General features: G+C 44.1%; 1 protein-coding gene across 1 annotated transcript; it reads right to left on the bottom strand.

The window, feature by feature from the left end:
• Window positions 1-23,571: 23,571 nt before the first annotated feature.
• Window positions 23,572-25,745, bottom strand: LOC143888686 (uncharacterized). The gene is made up of 2 exons (XM_077393116.1): window positions 25,508-25,745; window positions 23,572-24,677 (listed from the first exon to the last, which is right to left on the bottom strand). The coding sequence occupies exons 1-2, from the start codon at window positions 25,743-25,745 to the stop codon at window positions 23,572-23,574; spliced, it is 1,344 nt and encodes a 447-aa protein (XP_077249231.1).
• Window positions 25,746-26,551: the final 806 nt, after the last annotated feature.

The following is a 26,551-nucleotide window of genomic DNA, read 5'->3' as shown; positions in this document are numbered from 1 at the left end:
ATCAAAACAATTCTATGAACCATGTAAATTGTGGATGATGGTTGAGATAATGTCAGTATACTAATTTCAAGAATAGTCATTTCTTTGGCAATTTAAAGATTTATTCTAAATTTAAATTCCAACGGAAGATAAGCTACTATTATGAAAGATCCAAATCAGCAGCTTGACACAAAAGTATATCACAGCTTAAACATAAGCTGCATTTGTATAAGAAATTTCTACCACAAAATTCGATCCAAGCCTAAATTAGAGAATTCCTGGCTAAAAAGATGAAAGATCTAAATCGAGTACTTTAATCAAAATTATAAATCACAAAACTAATTAACCTGTGTATACCAGAAATCTGGTTCAAAGACTTCGATTAAGAGGCAAAACAAGTCACAATTTGTGATACAGCCAAATCGAGATCTTTACACGATTTTAACCCCTTTTATAGTGCGATTTGAACTTAAATTAAGTCCCTGAACTCCCAGTCAACGACTAACAATGAAATGAAGCTTGATTTTTTTTTTATCAAAACTCACAGATCTGGCGATTTCTTCAAAAATTGATGGACAATCAAAATACACATCAAAACATTCAATCAAGCTCTTGTAATAATGCAATTTCCATTCAGGTTATAATCTATAGAGGTGATGAGAAAATTACCTGAAATGAAACAACGATTGCAACCTCACTTTCTTCTTTATTAAATTGGACACAGAAAATGTGATTTCTCGATGGCGATTTGAGATCGATCAATTAAATGCCGGTGCCTGTTAAATACTTGGGATCAAATTGTAGAACTCCAGCAAGATGGCCCGAGAAAATGGAAGATCCGGCGGGAATCTTCTTCCTTCTCTCGTGAATTCTCTCTCTCTCTATCTCTGCTCACAACTTCTTAGATCAAATTAGATCGGATCTAATAAGTGAGGCTGAAGGGAAAAATGAAAGATTGTGATGAAATGATGTTGGATCTATGATTTCAACCGGATGTGATGAAGATCCGCCGGATTCCATGGAGCTTTGCCGGAGGAAAAAAAAAAAGTTTGGTCAAAAGCAATGGGTTAGGGTTTGAGTTCACAAGGCTAAGAACATGGTAGAGATGAAGGGATTTGAGATGATAAAAGATGATTGAGGCAAAGAAAGACAATCCGGCCGGAGCTCCGGTAAGCTTGCCGGAGAAGATGATGCTAGATCGGAAAGGGGAAAAAAAAAATTAAGGCTTGAAGGAGATTTTTCTTCTTTCCTCTCTCTCAGCTCCCTCTAAAAGATTTCATGAAAAAAAAGAGAAGCCCCCCTTTTCAAATCCTTGCTCGGTTGAGCATTTTATAGGTGAGGAGTGTGCTGATTTCAGCACACCCTGATTTTGGTAATGGCACCCCCCTCATTGCATCCCCCTTCTCTCTCTACTCTCGCTTTCACTCACGCCCCCCTCTGTTTTCTGAAAAAAAAAATGAGATCCCCTTACCAACAGAGTTTAATTTGATGGTATATAGATGAGGGGTGTGTTGATTTTGACACCCCCTTGCCTTAGTAAATGTACACCCCCCACTTGGCTTCTTCTCTTTAGACATCTTGCATACACAAATTGGTCTTTGTACCCCAGGTTCTGCTAAACTACCCCCCTTTATATAGAAAATGATATACTTAGACCCTCTTTTTTTTCGTCCCCTGAACATGCCCTCCACGGTGTATTTTTTAACTACTCTTTTGCGCTACAAGGGGTAGCTCGGGTAAAGCTAATTCTAAAGAAAAAAGATATATTTTCCCTCTTTATCTTTCCCCGGTCAGCCCCTTCTAAGTATTCATGAATTTTCTTACAACCAAAGAGGGTGGCCTGGGTAGGAAATGGAAATGCTATAGCTAAACTTCTCTTTGCCTTTGGACAACCCTTTTATGTATGACTCACCTCTCTTCTATAAAGGGAAAATGACATTAGCACACCTATGTGTTTGATAAGCACACTCCCTTAACTTGTCTTTTCTCTCTTATTGGATTTTTGTGAGAAACAATGATATTTGCACACCCTCTCCCTTCCTTGGACAGCACCTCTTATAGAGTACTTTGACTACTCTTTTCACCCAACATGGGTAGAATTTCATTGCAAAATATGGGCAGCTTGAGGGCTGAAATATGCTCAGGTTGTTCATGTAGCTTTTATACATTGGCATGCAACCGAGAATATACATTTTACTACAACGGCAACTTGAATTTACTAAGCTCCATTAGTTGGCTATCTACTGACACTCATTGGAGATTCTTTGTCACCGAGAATTTATACAAACTCAGAGTTGCATAAGCTAATAAGAGATTGAAAACCCACATTCCAAATGAAATTGGAGCTGGAGCTCAGACAATTGTTCTAGGTCTAAATTTGCCCTCATTCTTTACTACCATTTGGAGGCAAATTCAAGGGATATCAAGCTCCAAAACCATCCAATTCATTTCCTAAGTAAATTCAAACCCAAAATGGAAATTCCTTATATCAAATTCTGTTGAAACTTGGGCCCTTCATCAGCCTTTTGCCAGAGATCAGAGCCCTACAGGACATCCACTAGTGAGACAATCTTGTCTACAATTACACCTATGGAGTCACCATTTGCTCCCCACATATATGGCTAGGAGTGCCATTGTCAAAACTCAAGGGTAATCTGTGATTTTTGCAAATTTCGAGAAAATAGGGGAAAGAACTTAGGCCACTTGATGAGGGTCCAATAAGGGTTCAGGGATCATTTGCGGTCCACAAAGGCTTCAACAATGGTCTGCAAATTAGCACTTTCGCGTTCTTTTGCATTTTTGAGCTCAATTCTTCAGAAATTTTGGGCTTCCGTTTCAAAACTTTATTCGATTTTGGGGAATTTGGTTCAATTTTGGGGAATTAGGGTCCGGTCAAAATGGGGTGTCTACACCATCTTATCTAGTGATCACAAAAGAATAGATAAGACGACAAGGATAGGACAATTAACGAAATAATAGTAAACATATTGAGACGGCCGTGAGCATTGTTGATCTATCTGTGTTGAGCTGACGGAACACTCCCACATCCAAGTATTCCAACCCCCCATTCCTGCATTGGCCCACAAATCTCACTATTATCTAAGCTTTAGTCGCCATATTTATCACCTGCATGCATCATTAGAAGTTTATTTAGCTCTAAGCCCTCTTCTTGTATCCTACATGCATATAGGGATTCTTATCTATATGGTCTTTTCCACGCAAACACCCCTCGTATAGCCATTTCTTATGCATACGGCCCCATTAATCAATACCATTTATTTTAGTATTTTTAAGTGTTTTTTTTAATTTTTTGGTGACAACTTTCTTGGGAATATAATATTAAACACTTCACTTTCACATTTGCATTTCTTTCTTTTAGGTAAGTGATTTTGGAACCACCATATTTTGATAATTGCACAAACAAAGTCAGTCCATTAAAAATTAAAACTTAACAGACAACTAGACAAGATGAGTTAGGGGAAGATATCAAAACATGGGAGTGCCAACATCATCTTAGGGCTTTTTAACTTCACCTTTTAAGTTTTATACCTAACAAATAACAAGGGATTGGGTTTTTACATTTTAGCTCTTGAGACAAAAAAGAGAGAGACCAAGTTAGGGTTGGAAACGACAGCCTCCTATCGTGAAGAAGAAGGGGATTTCTCGGTTTGAAGTTGAAGAAAACGGCAGCCTCATCTCTCACCTTCACCTAATCACCTCTCTATCTCATTTTTGGGTGGTATGCTCTCTCTCTCTCTCTCAATCTATCTCCCTCTCTTTCCATCTCTCTATCTCATTCTCTTCATCTCTATTTTAGGATTTCATGAACTTTGTTCTTCCTTTTCTCTCAATCAAGGGTTACATCTTTGAATGGAAAAACATCCTTAGTCTCTTATATCAAAAAGGCTTTAAAGCCCCTTTCTTTGTACAATACTGTGGACCCCGATCTGAGAACGAAGGGCCGAGGGACGAGTCCCCCTGCAATCCTCAAAGATCTCCACATGTGAAGGAGAGCTCTACCAAGGAACTCTCAAAATAAGTGCCACTCTCACATCATAGCATGAGTGGCGATACATAACGAATGAGATACATCTTGATCCGGAGCCAAGGCTCGAAACCAAGATATACCTAAAAATAACTCAGAGTTGCCATCCATGGATAGGCCATGGAACCCCAAAAATGAATCCTTTGTGTAATGGATAACTAGAAATATATATGGGCTCGTGCCTGATTACGAATGGGGAAGGTCCGAAGAGCACCCCTAGTGGATGTCTACCTACACATGCATGATCTGGGGATAAAATAATAAGAATGCACAGAATAAAAGGAAGAAGTGTCGCCTAATCACCACTAGGTTATGAGTGACATACCTAATTGGTGTCTAAGTTCTGGTGGATAAACACATGCATGCTACAACTATAGGTATTAGGTCTGCACAAGATATATCAAACACAATAAAACAAGATAAATGAGATATAACTAAATATATGATCAAAGTAAACAAACAGGTAAATATTACAGCTAAACATGTAAGTAATCAAAGAAATGAACGCACACTATCAAGATCCTATGCAAAAATCATCATCAAAATACAAACACAATCCCTAAAGTGCTAACAACAGGCCCTAAGACTCTAATGCTTAAGCCCGAGTCTTTAGATGATCTGACGTTCATCCAAAGAAGCCTACGTATCCCCGCCTCCACGAGAATCAAGGCAACGTGGTTCTTCGCACCAATTCTAAGCTATGATACCTAAGACATCTAGACCTCTATCCTAGACTCGACCTAAAAGACCGGACTAGCTATTAAAGCTTCTTGTGCGATTATTTTAAATTTCAGTGGATTGTGAATTTTAGGACACCCTATATGCCCTAACTAAATGCATGTTAGCCCTAATCTAATGCAGGTGGTTCCTAAAACCTGTGTGTAACTAGGCTGTGTGTCCTAAGAAAAATAATGGGATCGCTAATGCATCCTAGACCTAGTCATCACTCGGTGATGTGAATCGCCAACTGACCGGACAGAGGCGTACAAACTCCTAACTCTAACACAAACATACAACAACCACAACAATCAAACAACATACCAAAGAGAAACTCCTAACTCCAAAACTCTCTATCTAGGACAAACTCCTAACTCTAGAGGAAGATCCTTTCGAAAACAACATTTTAAAGATTTGTTTATTCAAAAAGGTTTAAAATGCTATTTACAAAAGTTTGGCTGGACTTGGGATAATGATCCCAAGATGCACTACGTACCTCGTGGAAGAGGATCAAGCCAACGTAGTTCGAAATCAAACTCTCCTAACTACGCTCCTAAAAATCTTTAAAGCATTTCAAATGACTTAAGGATTTTGATATTTTTCAACTGTTTTTGAATTTTAAGATATTTCAATATTTATGGGTTTCAAATTTCTAATATTTTTTTGGATTTTTAAATGTTTTAAGTATTTTTTGGATTTTTGAAAAGATTTCGAAGCTTTTTTATTTTTAAATGTTTTAAGTATGTTTTGGATTTTTTAAAAAAGATTTCAAAGCTTTTTGATTTTTAAATGCTTTCACCCTTTTGGTCAAAGACCTAAGGGAACACAAAGCAACACCCTAGGGCCAAACCCTAGGGCTAATAGGGGAAACCCCTAAACCAAGTAAGCTAGCGTCAAAGACGAGGAAATGATCTAAGATCAGAAACAAGCAAAGCACTACTAAGACTGTACCAGTCTCTAATAAAGAAGAAAAATGATGACAACACTAAGGAGAAACTCCTAACTAAAAATACTAAAGAAAGGGGGAAAAATGAGTCAAAGACTCTAATATCGTCATCAAAGGATGAATGAGTCAAAGACTCCCTAATAACCATTAAAATATGAATGAGTCAAAGACTCTCTAATAGTACCGCTAAAGAAGACAAATGAGTCAAAGACACTCTAATAATGCCACCTGAAGGACGAGTGAGTCAAAGATTCGCTCTAGAAAAAGGGGGGACTCTAACATGAGGCTGTGTAAGTGTCCTAAAAGAGGAACTCACTAACGAGACAAAACCTGTCTCCTTAAGAAGGGCTCTATAAATGAGGCAAGGCATGCCTACTATACACAAAGGTGGGCTATCACAAAAAGATGCGAGCATCAAGATAATAACACCAAGGAACATGAGAAGAAACATGTTAACCAAATAAACCACCATGGGCGAGAAAATAATATCAACATCACCACACTCTATGATATACACGACCCTACTTTAGCTTTTATTGCTAAACTAACTGCCAAGGGAGTCAATATAGTTTTCACAAAGAAACTCTAAACAACCAATTAGAAGGACAAAGCAAACTAGAGCCATATGACTGAACTAATACCATTCTCTGATCAAATAAATGAGCTAGAGAAACTTCCCCTTAGAGCCAAGTAAAAATGTACTCCATTCTTCAAGTAAATATTATTTGAGACCAAAATATTCAATACACACAAAATACATCGTAGTTATCAAAAGAAAGAAAACCGATTCATTACTTCTGCCAAATGAATGAACCAATAAGAGAGATAGTACAAATTGGAGAATATAGCACACTTGCATGGAGAATATAACGTGCCTATTTGCTATTGCAATCATACAGTTTCATCTGAAAATTTGCAAATAACAAATTGATAATTATGTTCAGGGATTCATCTGAAAATTTAAAAATAGCACACTTGCATTTATTCAACCTTAATGACCATGACAGGCTATAGAAGTTGCACTGAATACAACTTGGGTTTAAGAGATTCCATTAAAGTCATTTAAAAGACCTTCGAACTTTTCACTTATGATAACAAAATAAAGCATCTGAAAAGAAACGACTTCACATTCACATATTCCTGCGGACGGGGTAAGGGATAAAGTCATCTAGGGCCCTATGAAATGGCTCACAATGTTCTAGAGTGAATATTAAAATGGCAATTCCAACATCAATATCCAAGCATACAAATTATACCAATGATCATGCACCCTCGAACGAACAATAATGAGGAACAACTATCTTATGAATGAATTTCTGTGAGTTCAACATGTATCACTGAGTGCTCATTGAGAGAGAATTACTACTAGTTATGAAGAATCACTACAGACTTCAAACAAAACTGTAATCTCATATTCCATCAAGGTAATGCCTAAGAAAATCACCATAAATCATAAAAGAATTTCCACAAATTCCAAGCTAATTCATAATCCTACTCTCTGAATGAACAACAATGAAAGGGTTATCAGCTTTTAAATGAATTATCTCAACTCCTTAAATGAAATCACATTCATTATATCACCAAATAAATATTAAAAACAACAGCATGAATGCAAATAATAAAATTATGGCCATATTTCCACAAATTATGAAGGGAGAATAGCATATTCCAGGTAATACATGACCGTAGATCACTGAATGAAACTCAAAGAACAACAATTCCAGACCATGGAATAACAACCCTAGATCTAGCAGAAATAGTAACTACATATCATTGAGCAGATCCAAAACTCAATCAGACTCGCACAACATGAATAGAAGAGAATATCCACAAATTAAAAGAAAAAAAAACAATAAAATTCAGTAGGGTTTCAATGAATATTACCTTCTTCTATCTTTACCTTCTTTAAAATTTAGCTCCAGCCGAGCTCTAAATTGGCGATAAGATTGAGCAACTCTTCTTTCCCTCTCTCAGATTCTCTCTTTCAATCTCTCTTCACAGCTTTTTTAGATGAAAATAGATCAGATTTAATGATGAAAAGGGTAATAAGTGAGGCTAAAGGGATAAATGAGAGATTATGGAGAAAATAATGAGGGATCTATGATTTTAGCCGGATTTGATGAAGATCCGCCGGAATCCATGGAGTTTTGCCGGAGAAAAAGGGTTTGTAAAGAAGAGGGCGATTGAGATGGTAGTAATAGGGGTAGTGGCTGTAAATAGGGGGTTAAGAAGAGGGTTTCGAATTCTTTTGGGGGGAGGGATTGGTCGGATTGCAGAAATGGGTGGAGATGGTCGGATAAAATGGGTTTCGGCTGTGGGTTACAGAGGTAGATGATGGTGGTGTTGGTGGTGTTGGTGGCGGCTTGAAGGGATGGTGATGGTTGAGGTGGAGGTAGTGGTTGGGTCTATCGGAGGGAATATCTTGGCCGGAGCATGGTGGTGGTGGTGTTGATCGGAGATTAGGTGATGAAAAACAGAGAAATGGGGGATGCGGCTGGAGGTATAAGATGAAGAAGAAGAAGAAGAAGGTGGTGGTCGGAGGTGGGTGGGTTGTTGGATCTTAGTTTAGAAAATAGGTTTAGGGTGGAGATGAGAGGTGGCTGAGAGAGGGGGTTTGATGAAGGTGGCCTGTGGTGGGTTTGGGGAGAGAGAGATGGTGATGGTGGCTCCGATGGCTTCGTCGGATTCCGGCAAAGATTGGTCGGAGAAGATGGGTAGGTGGAGGAGGAAGAAGAAGAAGAAGAAGAAGATTAAGAAGAAGAAGAAGAAGAAGAGGATTAAGAAGAAGAAGAAGAAGAAGAAGAAGAAGAAGAAGAGTGGTGGTGGCCCCCTTTCCCTTCTCTGCAATTTCTCCTCTCCCTCTCTCTGTGATTTCTCTTGAAAAAAATTGGAAAAACCCCTTTTCTCTCCACCCTGTAGAAAAGAATTCGATTGGTATTTAAACAGGGAAATAATAAATTCGCACCCTCCCTTTATTTACCTGGACAGCCCTCTTAATGCATTTAAAATTCTCTTTTTACTCATAACAGGGGTGACTCGGGTAAAACAAAGGCATAGAAAATTGTGAGAAATATCTTCCTTTCCTTTTGATCCTAACCCTTCACATCACCTTTTTGTTCAAGGGTTGGGATTAAAGGAAGCTTAACTACCTAGGAAGCTTCCAAGGAAGCTTCCTAAGATGCCTCCTAACTAATCCTAGTCCTAAGTCTCTCACTAACCTAGCTTAAGGCCTAATGGTGACTTTGAAGGGAAGAAAAGTATCTTCGCTATTTAGAAAATTGCCTTGGCCTTGGATAATGCACCCCGCAATTATGTAACACACTAATCTGCATGCCTGCACATCTTCCTAGACAGCCCACCGCAGTAAATTTGAACTGGTTTTTTAGGTTCAAGGTCACTCCATTTTCTAGCTAAATCGTCACCCTTATTCCTACACTTCACTACACTACAAACTTCGCTCGTTTGCTAGGCAAACCGCGACGGATTCAGATAAAATTTTATGGGGACCTAAATGAGACCCTAATGTACTCTAGGAACAAATTGGGGACGCTAAAATACTACTTTGATATGGTTTCTATCCTAACGGCGCTATTAGGGTTCGATCAAAATGGGGTGTCTACAAATGCCCCTCTTTGCTGAGCATGTGCAACTCGCGAATGCCAAAGCTGAACAGACAACACATTTTGGCTGACCTGAAAGCAAAATGGAGATAACCTCTCACTGACCCTTAACTCAGTAATCATGACATCTCAATGAGATAGTCTCTCTCTAATACTCATGACTTAACTATCTAGACCCATACGCAAGGACTCTATTAAAGTAAGCAGACCCAAAACACAAACATACTCTTTTATTTTTGGGATAATTACATTTACACCCCCTCTAGTTTCTGACATATCCACTTCCACCCCTATAGTTTAAAATGTGACAAATACACCCCTGTAGTTTCAATTTGTTTAAGGTTTGCCCCCTCAGTTGAAGGTTCGTCCATAGATTGAAGGGTTAGGATGATCCGATGGAGCTGATTTTTTGGGCACACCCTATCTATGTCAGGACCCATCAAATGAACGCTTTGGATCATCCAAATAATGTGGGCCCATACCCGAATCCAAACACTACAAAAAAATCATCCAAATAATGTGGGCCCACATTGTTTCGATGATCCAAAGCATTCATTTGATGGGCCCTGACATAGATAGGGTGTGCCCAAAAAATCAGCTCCATCGGATCATCCTAACCCTTCAATCTATGGACGAACCTTTAGCTGAGGGGGCCTACCTTAAACAAATTGAAACTACAGGGGTGTATTTGTCACATTTTAAACTATAGGGGTGGAAGTGGATGTGTCAGAAACTAGAGGGGGTGTAAATGTAATTTTCCCTTTATTTTTAAAACAAAGTTTTATGAAAATGAACACAATGAAATTACTTAGAGAATGTAAACCATTATTCACGCAAATATAAATCAATCACGCAAACCAATGTCAAATCAATCACTCAAAGAATTTGCAACACTCAGAGAGTCCAAAACAAAACAATCACTCAAAAAGTCTATAACACTCAGAGAGTCTCAAAACAATCACTCAAAGAGTCTGTAACACTCAGGGAGTCTCAAAATAATCACTCAAAGAGTCTGTAACACTCAGAGAGTCTCAAAACAAATACTCGAAGAGTCTATAACACTCAGAGAGTCCAAAACAATCGCTCAAAGAGTCTGTAACACTCAAAGAGTCTAAAACAATCACTCAAAGAGTCTGTAACACTCTGAGAGTCCCAAACAATCACTCAAAGAGTCTGTAACACTCTGAGAGTCCCAAACAAATCACTCAAAGAGTCTGTAACACTCTAAGAGTCCAAAATAATCACTCAAAGAGTCTGTAACACTCTGAGAGTCCAAAACAATCACTCAAAGAGTCTGTAACACTCAGAGAGTCAAAATAATCACTCAGAGAGTTTGTAACACTCAATGAGTCTCTAGCACTCCATGAGTCTGCAACACTCAAAGAGTTTCCTCTCTTCTTTTCTTTTAGAAAATTGAAGCTTTACTAAAGCAACACTAACCAAATACTCAAAGAGTAAGAATCAAACAAGTACACTAATCAGTTTCACCGATGGAAATACCATTTCTCAAAGAGAAAAATGAGAATGCATGATCTTTACCAAAGACCAGACTCAAGCAACTTTAACAGAATTTTCCAGGTTGTAACCCATTTTCAAAAGATGTAAAGCACTCTATAGAATTTTGAAGATGGCAGAAGTGAGTTTTGGACTCCGCCGGGGATAAGATTTTTGAAAACCTTACTCCAACTGAAAACAATTTGACGGGGGAGCTTGAACTAAAAAAGTGTGTTCAAACTTCTCGAGTCTCTATTTGAGGAGAATGTCCATTTCAAATATCATTGTGTATTTGACATCTTTTATGACGCAAGTCATAAAAGATGCCCCTAGTATGATTACTTCCAAAACAAAATTCATTGGAGAGTAACACAAGAAAAACAGGCCAAAGGCTTTCATTAATGCACACTTGGGGTTACAAAGTTTTCTGATGAACACTTAGGCTTATAAAGCTTTTTAAAAGTACAAGGATATGGTTCTGCTCAAAATCTTTTGCTTCATCACTGCCATCTGCTAATGTTGGAACCGGGCTAGAAGCCTGTCACATTCTGAATTTTGCTAGGTTTCACATAATTCACAGGAGCCACAAATTTTCTACTTCTGAGAGTTTTTTTTTTCTCGTTATCACCCCAGCTTTTGGAGAGATATTAACTAAACAGGACTCTGAAAGCGGACCTCGACTCGACAAAGGAAAGACTTTGACGAACAATAAACGAGGACATTGATGGCCATCTGACTCAAATTTCAAGATGGACTGAAATCTGCTTCTTAGTCTGATAAATGTTTTTAAAATGGTAAAAGTTAGCCACCCATAGAGTCTTTTGGATACTGTGATTAAAGGTGATTCATTCCCCTTTTTGGTTTTCTGTCATGGTTATTATCCCTTTGGATTGTTTAGTTTTAACCTTCCTAACTCAAAGAGTATCGAAGAAAGCTTTACTGGCACTTACTCAGACTTCAAGAAGGTGCCAAATAAACTGAAAGTTTATCTGGCTCTCTAAAGCTCTGTCCTCTCTTCATGAAGTCACTACCATGACCAAATCGCCTCTTCAGGTTTTCGATTCGATGGACCGCATGCCTTAATTTTTGCCTGGACAGTCTGCCCTTGCAGATTTTCTATCCAGCAGGCTCAACACCCTGATTTTTGCCTAAGCCGCCCTTTCGGATTTTTAGCTTAGCAGGTGAATGACCCTAACTTTTGCCTAGATCGCTCTTTCGGGTTTTTAGTCTGGCGGGTCTAAGACTCCATCATTTTTTCCTTTCTTTTTGTTTCTCTACAAACCGGGGCCCAAAATACACCAGAAGAACTTTCAGGTAGGCTTGGGTTCAAACAGGTTAGAATTTGGTATGTTTGCATGCATTTGGACCGAATCTGGACCCGCCAGATTGCTTATGTATCCCCAAAGAAATTGGGAATCAGGTCAAGCGTAGTTCGCCCTCTTGGGTTTAAAAAATTACTGGTTTCAAAATGCTGCAAAAGATGTGACCGAACTTGAATTGATCAAGCTACCTACGTACCTTGTAGAAAGGGATCAGGTCATAACGTAGTTCAAAAATAAAGAATAAAGAATAAAAATGCCCCTAGTTTGTGGGTATCAAAGAAAACAAGGTTCTCTTCTCTCTTTTTTTAGGCCCAAAGGGTTTGCAACTGATTCAAAAATATTTAGGTTGTTGGCTTGAAATCTCAAATCGTCCAAGGATGGCCTTCTGGTGTACTTAAGTATAATATTTCTTTAACTGATCCAGGTTTGTAGGTTCATTTAATTTTTCTCCATTTTCATTGAGGAGTCTTACGACTTTTCCAGTCAGGACCTCATCGACAATGAAAGGACCAGACCAGTTTGGCCTGAACTTTCCTCTTAGGTCAAATACCGGTGCCCTGTAGGACTTCAAAACAAGATCTCCAGGCTTCAAATCTCGGACACGAACTTTCTTGTTGAAAGCTCTTTCAATCCGTCTCTGATATCCCTAGATATGGTACAAGGCTCTCAGCCTCTTCTCATCTATCATCTGTAGCTCATCATGTCTGGCCTTTGCCCATTTTGACTCTGGCAGGTTAGCCTCCATCATCACTCTTAAAGAGGGAATTCTTAACTCAACAGGGAGGACGGCTTCCATTCCGTACACCAAAGAATACGGAGTCACACCTGTTGAAGACCTGATCGATGTCCTATAAGCCCACAAGGCATATTGACGTTTGTTCGACCAGTCCTTATAAGTCTCAGTCATCTTACTGATAATGACTTTAATATTCTTATTCGCAGCTAGGACTGTCAATCATGCCAAGCTTGGGCGGGCCTGAGGTGCTCAAGCTCAGCCCATGCTTATACAACGGGCTTCGGGCCGAGTTCGGGCCTGACTAAATTAAAAATTTGCTTGCCCAAACTCAGCCCAAACTCCACAACGGGCTTCGGGTCGAGTTCGGGCTTGCCCATCACCTCTTATTTTCTGCACGAGAAAAGACTAAGCCAAGCACAGAAAAGCCAATTTCATAGAAAGCCATTAAACTTGTTGGCTTTGGCATGTGAGAAAAGTCACACCGATTGATTTTTTGCCAGATTTTGTCTTATTCATTTAATAAATCTGAGGACGAACTATAGCCTATAGGATATGATGATCCAAACCGTTCATATGGAGTCGGCTGAAGAGGGGCAAAATAAAGAAAGAAAAAAAACCTATTTAATGTCGAACTGTAGCCTATAGGATATTAATGTTTAAGTAACCTATTTAATTAATATCTACTGATTTTTAAGGGCATAAAAAATCTTGAAAAATTATATAGTAAATATATTATTGGGCCCGGGCCTATAACGGGCTGGACAACCCTTGATCAAGCTCAGCCCAAATTAGAGTTCGGGCTTCAACTTTTGACCAAGCTTGGTTTGGCTTGTTCTCATTTTAATTATGGGCGGGCTTTTAGCGGGCCGAACGGGCGGGCTTCGAGCTTGCCCATCCCGATTGACAGTCCTATTCGTAGCATCTACAGCCCCGTTTGTTTGAGGTCTGTAAGGAGATGACTTATGGTGCTTGATTTTAAATTCTTCACACAGGTGTAACACCTCTTTCTTGAAAGGTGATCCATTATCTGAAATCAACTAGTGAGGTACTCCGTATCTGCAAATTATATTGGTACGGATGAACTTCGCAACTGTGTTCGAAGTGATGGAAGTATAAGATGCAGCCTCTATCCACTTCGTAAAGTAGTCAATGGCAACCAAAATATACTCATGTCCGCTGGATGACTTTGGAAATACTTTCCCAATGATATCTATTCCCCATACTGAAAACGGCCATGGCGAAGTCAAGGAGTGCAATTCTGAAAGAGGAACATGAATAAGATTAGCATAAACTTGGCACTTTTTCACGAAAGCAAAGCAATCGGCTTCCATAGTAGGCCAATAGAACCCAAGTCTTAAAATCTTTCTGGATAACATTTTACCATTCATATGAGGCCCACAAACTCCTTCGTGGGTCTGTTCAATGAGTTCTGCGACTTTATCTTCATCAACACAAAGGAGTTGTATGCCATCAAATGACCTTCTGTACAGCTCTTCACCGCAAATGATGAAGTTAGCAGCTAACTTCTGAAGAGTCTTCCTTTCTTTGCTCGAAGCTTCTGGAGGATGTCCCTTGCTTGAAATGAGGTTTCTGATATCTGTGTACCAAGGCTTCCCATCTGGACACCTAGCTGAAATCTCTACAGCATTCACGTGCGCAGGAGCCCATTGCAGTCTGATGGCCAGCGGTTGAACTTCCATTGTAGCAGAAATATCTAACATCGAGGCCAGAGTAGCCAAAGCATTAGCAAAATAATTTCTGGTCCTTGACAAGTGAGTAAATGTGACGCTTCTAAATTTCTGGACCAGAGATTCCAAATGATCAGAGTTTTCCATTGTCCATTAATTTGACAAATGATCAGAATGGAATCTCCAAACACATCAATGTCTTGAATCTGTGAAGCCAAGGTTGCTTCGAGTCCGGCAATACAAGCTTCATACTCTGCCATGTTGTTGGTGCACTCAAACTGCAACTTGATAGAGATATGAATATACTACTTTCGAGGGGATACAAGCACAACTCCTACTCCTTGTCCTCGATTATTGACAGCTCCATCAAAGTACATAAGCCACCTAGTACTCAGAGTTTCTTCTTCGATATCCATTATCTCTTCGTCAGGAAAATCTGCCTTCAAGAATGCATTTTCTTCTACAAGAGCATCAACCAACTGCTCAGCAATAACCCGTCCCTTTACCGATTTATGAGTGACATAGATGATATCAAACTAAGATAATAACATTAACCACCTTGCAGTCCTTCCTGTAAGGGCAGGTTTCTCTAACAAGTACTTTACAGGATCCATTCGCGAAAGCAGAAGAACCTTGTTTGACAGCAAATAATGTCTAAGCCTTTGGGTGGCCCAAACTAATGCCAGACAAGTCTTCTCCAAAACAGTGTACTTTAATTTATACTCTAGCATTTTCTTGCCGATGTAGTAAATAGGCTTCTCCTTTTTAGTTTCTGGATCCTGTTGAGCAAGCATGCAACCCATCGCTGTATCCGTGATAGACAAATACAACAACAACGGATGGCCTGGAATGACAGGTGATAGAACAGGGGGTAAGGATAGGCACTGCTTAACTTTTTCAAAGGCCTCATGACATTCTGCATTCCACTTCTTCGAGGAATTTTTCTTCAGAAGCTTGAAAATGGGCTCACAGGTCATTGTCAGATGTGCTATGAACCGTCTCAGATACTGGAATTTTCCAAGGAAACCTCAGATCTGCTTTTCTGTCTTAGGCGACTGCATTTCTTGGATCGCCCTGATCTTTTGTGGGTCCACCTCTATTCCTCTTTTGCTGACCATAAACCCCAAGAGTTTTTCGGATGTAACGCCAAATACACATTTACTCGGGTTCAGGCGAAGCTGATACTTCCTGATTCGCTCAAAAAACTTTCTTAGGGCAACAGTGTGTCCAGACTGAGCTTTCCCCTTTACGATCATGTCATCTACGTAAACCTCAACCTCTTTGTGAATCATATCATGAAGAAGAGTCGTAGCGGCTCTCTGATATGTAGCACCAGCATTTTTCAAACCAAACGGCATCATCCTGTAGCAATAAGTACCCCACTGAGTAATGAACACTGTCTTCATCATGTCTTCAGGTGCCATCTTAATCTAATTGTAACCTGAGAACCCATCCATAAAGGATAAAAGAGCATGCTCGGCAGTGTTATCCACCAAGAGATCAATGTTTGGAAGAGGAAAGTCATCTTTAGGACTTGCCTTATTCAGGTCTCGAAAGTTGACACACATTCAAACGTTTTCGTCCTTTTTGGGCACCGGTACAATATTTGCAAGCCACTCGGGATATTCGACCACTTGAATAAATTTTACTTCTAACAGCTTCTTTACTTCATACACTTTCAATTCCCACTCCGTTTTGAGTTTTCGGAGTTTTTGTTTCTTTGGTTTAACACCAGGGATTAAGGGTAAGCGATGCTAAACAATTTCCTCGCTTAATCCTGGCATGTCATCATATGACCAAGCAAAAACTTCCTTGAACTCTTTAAGCAGGGTGATCAATTCATCGCGCTCCTCAGGAGATAAAGTTTTGTCGATCCGAATCTCCCGAGCCGATGATTCATCACCGATATTTACGATCTCAATTTCCTCTTCAAGCGGTTTTGCCCGGCGACTCTCCTCCTGTTGAATCATATGTCTGATTTCAGGGGGAGTTTTGTCAGCATCCTCGTCAGAGGGGGAGTCTTGATTGTTATCCTTAAGATTATCAGATTTTAAAGCAGATTCAGTAGATGAAATAGAAATAGAGACATGAATGTACACAGAAGAAGAATCCTTTATTTCAATGAAATTTGAATCAAATACATCAAAAGATGAATTACCCTCATCGGGGTTTACAATGAACTTTGGACTCGTTTTTACAGACTCGATGGATATGTTGACACCAGTGTCAACTGACTCAGAACTATGTGAGAAAACAACATCAGATGCTTTATTATGAACAGTCCCCAGCTCAATATTGCCAAAAAAAGAAGAACCGCCACCGACCTCAGGAGAATAGTCCTCTATGGTACATGCATTAAAAGACTCATTAGAAGAAATAGACTCTGAATCAAACTCAGAGATTGACACATACTTACGGACAACTGACTCCTTTGAAGGGTTGTGATTGTACTGGAAAATAACCTGAGGGAGAACTTGAGAAGTCCAGTTGGTCAGAGGTTCCTCAGCCGGGGTGATAAGGCGGGTTGGGTCTAGTACCAGCGAGCTCCTACCAATCATGGCCACAGTCTGTGACCCTTCTTGAAAAAGTGAATTCAGATGGCTTGGCTCCATGTGGTCAGCCCAGTCAACCTCAGACTCTATCTCTGTAATCTGCGCACCCATCGGCTCATCTTCTAGCTCAAGATCAAAGAAAATCTCAAACCCCGGAAGCACTTGCCCTGTACTCTCATCCAACCAAAACTTAGTAAAGCCACAGAAAGGAAAGGCTGTGCCTTCTTTCCGGAATCAGCCATTCATTTTCAAATCAATAGGTGCTGTTAGGCCCGAAATCGGTTAACAGATATGACAGTGACGTAAGAGCCGAGCTGGAGGGCCCGAGGAGCCGAAGTGACGGAAATAGAGTCCGAATGAACTGTGCTCTGCACAGAAGCAAACGAGGTCAGAATGACCGACCCGGAGTGTACTCCGAACAGGCCCTTCGACACTCAAGTCAGTATGAGCCGGAGTGAAGAGGGAGTTTTAAGAGTGGTGGGTGAGAATTCAATACCCTGATTTGTGAGCTCTGGAAGCCCTTTTATAGGGGGAATTTGGGGTAGATGGGGAGTTAATGCTCCAAGGCAGGTGTCCACCAGCTATAGGTTCAGGCTCACCTACTCTGTGGTAATTATCGAACTACCCCTGCTGACGCGGGGTCTGTAGTGGGCCTCCCCCCTCGAGACATGTGTCGGCAGCTGATAGGTTGGTCTGTGGTGGGCCCCCCTCTAGCCACGTGTCGGAAGCTGATAGGCTACTGCGCTTTTACACCCCATCAGTTGCCCCCCCAGTTCTCCAAGTTATTATGGTGACTTGGGGAAATGTGGTAGAGTACATCTCTGATTGATGGTGGTCGAGGGGCCTGCGAGGCAGTCCGGATCTTGGAGCAGTCCGGAGACAGGAGCAGTCCGGATTTTGGAGCAGTCCGGAGTTTACTAGTCCGGATTTTGGAGCAATCCGGAGAGTGGAGCAGTCCGGATCTTGGAGCCGTCCGGAGATAGGAGCAGTCCGGATTTTAGAGCAGTCCGGAATTTACCAGTCCGGATTTTGGAGCAGTCCGGAGACAGGAGTAGTCTGGAGTTTACCAGTCCGGATTTTGGAGCAATCCGGAGAATGGAGCAGTTCGGATCTTGGAGCAGTCCGGAGACAGGAGCAGTCCGGATTTTGGAGCAGTTCGGAATTTACCAGTCCGGATTTTGGAGCAGTCCGGAGACAGGATCAGTCCGGAGTTTACCAGTCCGGATTTTGGAGCAATCCGGAGAGTGGAGCAGTCCGGAGACTGGAGCGGTCCGGATCTTGGAGCAGTCCGGAGACAGGAGCAGTCCGGAGTTTACCAGTTCGGATTTTGGAGCAATCTGGACAGTGGAGCAGTCCAGATCTTGGAGCAGTCCGGAGACAGGAGCAGTCCAGATTTTGGAGAAGTCCGAAATTTACCAGTCCGAATTTTGGAGCAGTCCGGAATTTACCAGTCCGGCTCGACGTTTAACGAGACGCGTCATACCCAGTCCGGCTTGGGCCGGATTGTTTTTTGTCATTCAGCTATCCAGTCCGGCTTGGGCCGGACTGCTTTTTGTCGTTTGCGAGACGCGTCATATCCAGTCCGGCTTGGGCCGGACTGTTTTTTGTCGTCTAGCTATTTAGTCTGGCTTGGGCCGGACTGCTTTTTGTCGTTTTGCGAGACGCGTCATATCCAGCCCGGCTTGGGCCGGACTGTTTTTTGTCGTCTAGCTATTTAGTCCGGCTTGGGCCGGACTGCTTTTTGTCGTTTTGCGAGACGCGTCATAGCCGGACTGTTTTTTGTCGTCTAGCTATTTAGTCCGGCTTGGGCCGGACTGTTTACGAGTACGGCCCGGACCGGACTGATGCACGAGCACTTGACGGATGCCCTTAATTCCTTGGGGATACGCGCGTCTTCATTCGCACCTTTGCCTCGATGCATGTGTCCATCATAAATTATAGGACACGTGGTACCAGTAAAAAGCCCTCGAAATGCGTGCCCCTCATTAAATGCACACCGCCTCAGGTAAAACTTATAAAAGGAGGTTTTTACCTTCTCATTTTTTACTTTTTACTTCTCCTCCTCTTCCTTTCTCTGCCAGTTCGGCGAAGGCCAGTTCGGCTTGTGTATTTCTGTGGTTGTGAACGGCGGTGGATCTGGGAGCTTCCAGCTCGATACCCGGAGGTTTCAGTTCGGACCGGTAATTTTCTTGAGCGCGTCTCATTCGTTTCTTTTCCTGCTTTCATGTCTAGTAGCTCTAGTTCTGAGTCCGGTTCGGGGGAATCGTCTTCTAGTAGTTCGGGGTCTAGATCGTCGATTAGGACCGAGGATAGGCCTACCTGGTCACCGGCCCCGAAAATGGCAAGTCCCAACATAAGTGTGAATATTATAGGTAGTGATGAGGAGGTGGAGGACGAAGTAATATTGGACTTGAACATCATTCCGCTTCTGACAGATAGTTACGTCCCACTAGAGGGGAGTGTTGGTAGTGACGCCGGCGAGGCGTCCACAACGTTAGTCCCTGGCCGGGCCGTTGAGTTCGTGACGAGGGCCCGGATGGATGTCAATCCCAAATATAACATACAGGCTCTCAACGAGGAGAATCACCTGGATGAGTCCGCGTTGGCGGTGATTAGGGATAGATACTGTATCCCGTCCAGGTTCGGGCTGAGGGAGGCGACGGAGGGAGATAGGGCTTGTAACGAAAGCTCTGACGTTTGCATATACGACGAGTCGTTGAGGGCCGGACTCAGATTTCCTATGCACCCATTCTTCGCCTCTGTGCTTCAATACTACGGGCTGGCCCCGGCTCAAGTAGCGGCGAACTCATGGAGGTTACTGACAGGGTTCGTATACCTCGTTCAGGGCCGGCTCCAGAGGAACTTGTCATTGCCGTTGTTCCATGTGTGTGCGCAATTGAAAAGGCACAAGGGCGGGGGTTGGATTTACATTAGCCAGCGCCCAGAGGTGAAAATGATCACTGGCATTCCCTCCTCGATACACTTGTGGAGGAACAGGTTCTTTTATGTGGAGGACAGGGAGTCCAGCGAGCCCTGGCCGGTTCCTTTGAAATGGGGCACCCCGGATACAGCCGCGATGAGTCGCAAGCCGCTTCTCGAGGGTGAAGATGTGAGGACGCTTGCTTTGCTTCGAGAGGTGCTGGACCGCGAGGGACCTACTGATTGTTCGGACTTCCAAGGGGAAGAGGTTCAGGTCGGGTTGGGCCTTAGTACTGCGACCCGGGCATGTACGTGGCTAGTCTCGTTTAAAACTTATCTTTCCTCTTTTTCCTTGCTTCTGACTGGTTTTGTTTGTGTGTCGATTTTCAGAGATGCAGCAACAGTCTTTGGTAGACAAAATGAGGAAGGGAGCGTTTGGGAAGGCCCAACAGGGCCAGAAAAGGAAGACCGTAGAAATGGTGAGTTCGGCGCCATCCCAGGCCACGGCACTGCCCACTAAGGCACCGCCTGCGAAGGCCAAGACAGTGGTCAAGTTGGTGGGCGCTCATAGCCGTGGCCTGGAATCTTCCAAGTCCGGAGGAGCATCAGAGGGAGCCCGTCCTCCCGCGGCGAGGACTGGGGACAATGTTTTTCGGCCGAACTAGGCCGTCCAGAAGAACGACACCGGCCTGGGTGAGACCCGGGTGGCTAAGGAGCTTCTTAGCAAAGTCCTCCTTAGTAGTGACAAGCAGCAGGTTCTCCACGAACCTCCTGCCGCGGCTGAAGAGGCCATTTTTTCGTCAACTTACCAGGTGAAGTGGCTTTCAAGTGTTTATTTATTTTTGCTCAATCCTTCACTCTTCTGTGCTTAACATTGGTCGATCTGCTTGCAGATTTTGTTGTACTTTAATGATCTCAATCAGAAGAGTCAGAAGTTCGCTGAGGCGATAACGAAATCCGAGGAGGAGAACGGCAAGCTGATCCAAGAGGCGAAAGAGCTTCAGAAGACCATTGAAAACTCGACTGAGGAAAACAAGCGGCTCAAAGAAGACTTCGCCGCTCAGCTCACTACGCAGAAGGAGAAAGCAGTGGAAGCCCTCAACGTCCAGAGGGAGAGAGCCCGAGAGAGGCAAGAAGCGGCCGTTCAAAGAAAGGAGGATGAACTCGTCGCCCTATCTAGCGAGGGGTACAAAATTGGGTTCTATGACTGCCTCGAGCAGGTCAAGGAATCCGACTCGGGTGTTGATTTGTCCAGGGTGGTTATGCCTGACCCACCGACGATTACCGGCGATGAGCCCGCCACAACGGACACACTGCTGCCCCCGGGATCAGATCCAGCACAGGATGATGGCAACGAGGCATCTTGAGCTCTCCTTCTACCCTTTTGGTGACTTTTTGACTTCTTTTTGTAATGGCCCTTTAGAGGCCCAACTTTTTGTAACAGCCCGTTGAGGCATTTTTTTTGTAATGGACCTCTGAGGCCCTCACATATGATGGAAAGCAAATTTTTACTATCTACTTCTTCTCCGCTTGTCCGTCTCTAGTTTATACTGCTTGGCCGTATACTGTGTAGCGATTGCTCTAGGCGGTTATCATGGGCTTAGGTTGACCCTAATGTGCTTGGTTTCTCAGGATACTGGGTCTTCGCCTCCGGGCTGGTTCCGGACCAGGAGTGGGCTCCCAGTCTTTGCGGAGACGAGCCGTGGCGAACCAAGCGTCGAGTACCCTAGTTTTAGTGATCTGGGTTTCCAAGGAGCTTTGGTTTTTGCATCCGGGCTGGTTCCGAACCAGGAGTGGGATCCCAGTCTTTGCGGAGACGAGCCGTGACGAACCAAGCGTCGAGTACCCTACTTTTAGTGAACTGGGTTTCCAAGGAGCTTTGGTTTTTGCATCCGGGCTGGTTCAGGACCAGGAGTGGGCTCCCGGTCTTTGCGGAGACAAGCCGTGGCGAACCAAGCGTCGAGTACCCTAGTTTTAGTGAACTGGGTTTCCAAGGAGCTTTGGTTTTTGCATCCGGGCTGGTTCCGGACCAGGAGTGGGCTCCCAGTCTTTGCGGAGACGAGCCGTGGCGAACCAAGTGTCGAGTACCCTAGTTTTAGTGAACTGGGTTTCCAAGGAGCTTTGGTTTTTGCATCCGGGCTGGTTCCGGACCAGGAGTGGGCTCCCAGTCTTTGCGGAGACAAGCTGTGGCGAACCAAGCGTTGAGTACCCTAGTTTTAGTGAACTGGGTTTCCGAATGGAAGAACACGAAGAGATTTGTAAAAGAGCTTCTTTCATTCATATTCAGAATATATATACAAAGTCATTTTTGCACCGGTTAGCTCGCTACTAATGGTATTTGCGAAGGTTCTTTGATTCCAGGCGTGGGGTAGCGGCTGTTCCTCGAGTGTTTCCAGCCTATAACTTCCCAGACGAACCACCTCTTTTACTTGGTATGGCCCCTCCCAGGTTGGGGAAAGTTTTTGACCTTCTTGGGTTGGGAGATGGCAGCTTTCCTTAAGACCAGATCTCCAACTCGAAACTCTCTGGGACGAATCTTGGAGTCATGATAGCGAGATACTTTCTGCTTGTAGGCGGCGACTCTTATTCGGGATTCTTCTCTGGCCTCCTCCAATAAGTTGAGATTCGCGCGGAGCCCGTCACCGTTGAGCTGTTTGTTGAAGCTGGTGATCCTGGCGGACGGGGTGCCTACATCGATAGGTATTACCGCCTCTGTTCCAAAGGACAGGTTGAATGGTGACTCACCCGTTGGTGTGCGTGGGGTGGTGCGATACGCCCATAGGACATGATAGAGCTCGTCTGCCCATCGGCCAGCTTTTTCGTCCAGTCTTTTCTTTATACCCTGCAGTAGGATTCGGTTTGTGACTTCTGTCTGCCCGTTGGTCTGTGGGTGCGCTACTGAGGTGAACCTCTGCTCAATTTTCAGGTCGGAGCTGAACTTCCGAAAGTTTCGGCAATCGAACTGTTTGCCATTATCTGTTATCAAGGCGCGGGGGATCCCGAATCTGCAGACCACTGATTTCCAAAAGAAGTTCTGCACATTCTGCTCGGTGATCTGGGCTAGAGGTTCAGCCTCCTCCCATTTGGTAAAATAATCAATGGCCACCACTACGAAGGTGCGCCTTCCGGAGGCCGGTGGAAAGGGGCCCAAGATATCCATCCCCCAAATCGCGAAGGGTAGCGGGCTGATGATTGGAGCCATAGATACATCGGGCTGATGAATGGTGGGGGAGAACTTTTGGCATTTCTCACACCTCTTGACCAGGGTCAGTGCGTCTTGTCTCAATGTCGGCCAGTACAGACCTCTCAGCAGAACTTTGATCGCCAGGGCCTTGCCCTCTTGATGCTCTCCGCAGATACCTTCGTGTGTCTCTTGCAGGGCATACGCGGCGTCGCTGGGCCGGAGACACTTTAAGTAGGGGAGGGTGTAGGATCTTTTGAACAAGTTCTCGCCATCGAGTGAAAAACGGGCTGCTCTTTGGATCACCTTGCGCGCTTCTCTCTTGGCCTCGGGTAGTCTCCCACTACGCATGTAGTCGGCGATCTCGTCCATCTAGCAGGACTCGTGTTCCACCTGCATTATCTCAGCAGCCTTTCTTTCGATGCTGGATGTCTGTAAGAACTCCATGCATATATTCCCGAGAGTCGTGTATCCGGATGCGGCCAGCTTAGACAGTACATCTGCCTTTGTGTTTTCCGTTCTAGGGATTTTGACGACCTCAAAACTTTTGAACTTGGAGGATAGCTGTCGGACCTGGGAGAGGTATTTAATCATACGCTCGTCGTGGGCTTCGTATATCCTTCGGATCTGGTTGGCGACCAACTGGGAGTCATAGTAGGCTCTCAATCTCTGAGCGCCAGTCTGGACTACAAGATTCATTCCGGTGAGGAGTGCTTCATACTCAGCCTCATTGTTAGATGCGCGGAATCCGAACCTCAAGGCGTAGTCTAGGGCGAAACTGTCCGGCCCGGTTAAAACCAGACCGGCTCCGCAACCAGCCTTGTTTGAAGATCCGTCCACGTGCACTTCCCAGAGTGGTTCGGCGGTTGAAGGACCCTGTTCAGCTGGTGGTACGGGGATGATTCCTGTTCCGGCTCCATCTTCTGCTGGCTCCCCAGCTGCGATTGCACTTTTCGCTGCTGGGGCTTGGGCGACTTCTGGTTCGGTGATCTGCTGGGGGATGGAGCATTCAGCTACAAAATCTGCCAATACTTGAGCCTTGATCGCGGGCCTGGGCATGTACCGGATGTCAAATTCACTCAGTTCCACGGCCCATTTAACGAGTTGTCCCGAGGTGTCCGGCTTATGGAGAACTTGCCTGAGCGGCTGGTCAGTTAGGACCTTTATCGTGTGAGCTTGAAAATACGGTCTCAACTTCCTGGCTGCCATCACCAGCACGTAAGCCAATTTCTCGACCCGTTGGTACCTTATTTCAGCTTCGTACAGGACTTTACTAACGTAGTAGACCGGCTTTTGTTGGCTGTGCTCTTCACGAACTAGGACTGCTGCCAGAGCCAGGGGGCTTATAGATAGATACAAGAGTAGCTCCTCACCAGGCTCCGGTTTGGTCAATAGCGGTGGAGAGGACAAATATTGTTTTAACTCCTCGAAGGCGGCCTGGCATTCCTCTGTCCAAGGCGCGGTCTTGAGTCCTTTGACTGCGTTGAAGAAAGGGAGACACCTCTCTGCAGATTTTGAGACGAAGCGCCCCAGCGCGGCTATCATCCCTGCCAGTCGCTGCACTTCTCTGATGGTTTTCGGCGGATTGAGCTCCACCACGGCCTTGATTTTTTCCGGATTGGCCTTTATGCCTCTTTGGCTAACCATAAACCCTAAGAATTTCCCGAGCTGACGCCGAAGGTGCACTTGGTGGGATTGAGCTTCATCTTATTTTCTCTCAGGACTTGAAATGTCTCTTCCAGATCGGAGACATGATCTTGCGCGCTTCGGCTTTTGACCAGCATGTCGTCAACATAGACTTCCATGTTACGGCCGATCTGATTCCAGAAGAGCTTATTTACGAGCCTTTGATAAGTGGCCCCGGCGTTTTTCAGGCCGAAGGGCATGACGCGGTAGCAGTAGGTCCCCTGGTCCGTTACAAAGGAGGTCTTCGGGATATCTGACTCATACATTCTGATCTGATTATATCCGAAGAAGGTGTCCATGAAGCTCAATAATTCGTGACCTGCAGTGGCGTCGATGAGTTGATCGATCTTTGGGAGTGGATAGCTGTCCTTGGGACAGGCTTTATTCAGATCGGTGAAGTTGACGCAGGTTCTCCATTTCCCACTTGCCTTTTTCACCAGGACTACGTTTGCCAACCAGTCCGGGTGTTGGATTTCTCGAATGAAGTCAGCTCTTAGGAGCCTCTCCACTTCTTCTCTGATCGCCTGCCGCCTTTCAAGGGCGAAGTGTCTTCTTTTCTGCTTTACCGGCCTGCATGTCGGGTCAACACCTAGTCTGTGCGTGCTGACCTCCGGGTTAATACCGAGCATGTCCGCGGGGGCCCATGCGAAGACATCTGCGTTGTCCTGAAGAAATTGGGTAAGGCTGCGGCGGGTGCCGTTGTCTAGAGAGGAGCCGATCTGAATGACCTTCTCATCATCATTCTCGCACAGGGGGATGGAGATAAGGTCTTCGGCGGGCTGAGTTCCCTGAGCTTCATCCCTCAGGTCGAGTAGCTCAATTGGCAATGACTCCGTCGCGTTTTTGCCCTTGAGCGCCATTGCATAACACTCCCTAGATTGCGGCTGGTCTCCCCTCACTTCCCCAACGCCGTTTGGCGTAATAAACTTCATCTTCTGGTGATAAGCGGACTCAACGGCGTGGATTAGGTTCTGGCCAGGTCGTCCTAAAATAGCATTATAGACCGAAGTGGCCCTCACTACTAGGAAGTTGACCATGGCGAAGGCTTGGCAGGGTGACTCTCCGACGAGGACAAGAAGCTCGATTTGTCCCTCAACCTTGACTACCTCTCCTGAGAAGCCGAAGAGATCTGAGTTTGCCGGCCTTAAGCGTTCGTCACCTATCATCATTCTTTCGAAGGCGTGATAGTACAGAATGTCGGCTGAACTCCCATTGTCTACCAGGATTTTCTTTAACTCCTAGTTTGCGACGAGCATAGTTAGGACTAGGGCGTCGTCATGTGGTAATATCAGGCCGTCGAGGTCCGCATCTGAGAAGGAGATCTCATTCTCGGTCTTCATCTTCTTGCTGCACGCATGCACGACATTGACTCGGCGTGCGTATACTTTCCGAACAGCGGATGAGGTGCCTCCAGCTGCAGGACCACCCATGATTGTGCCAATGACTTCCCTTGGTTGGGAGCGGTGTGCCTCTGGCTGCGGACTAGGCGGCGGAGGAGATTGTCTTCGAGCTGGGGGCGGTTGAGACCGCCGAGGGCTTCGGCCCCGGGGACCTTTCTCCTTGGGGTCACTTCTGTGGGTGTCACTTTGGACATATTTTTTCAAGTAGCCCCTGCTGATCAACTGCTCGATCTCCTCCTTCAGCTGCCAGCAGTCGTCCGTATCGT

Source organism: Tasmannia lanceolata, unplaced genomic scaffold, assembly GCF_043159265.1.
Source record: "Tasmannia lanceolata isolate RefF3 unplaced genomic scaffold, GAP_Taslan_0.1 ptg000012l, whole genome shotgun sequence".
In the NCBI taxonomy this organism is placed as follows: Eukaryota; Viridiplantae; Streptophyta; class Magnoliopsida; order Canellales; family Winteraceae; genus Tasmannia; species Tasmannia lanceolata.
This window is presented reverse-complemented; position numbering and strand designations above follow the sequence as displayed.

What these genes read in the sequence shown, in the direction of transcription:
- LOC143888686 (XM_077393116.1), bottom strand. Translation starts at nt 25,745, where the DNA reads ATGGCGCTCAAGGGCAAAAACGCGACGGAGTCATTGCCAATTGAGCTA. An exon ending in GGCCCCCGCGGACATGCTCG is followed by an intron (nt 24,678 to 25,507) that starts GTATTAACCCGG and finishes TCTTCAACGCAG; the next exon opens with TCAAAGGACTCAAGACCGCG.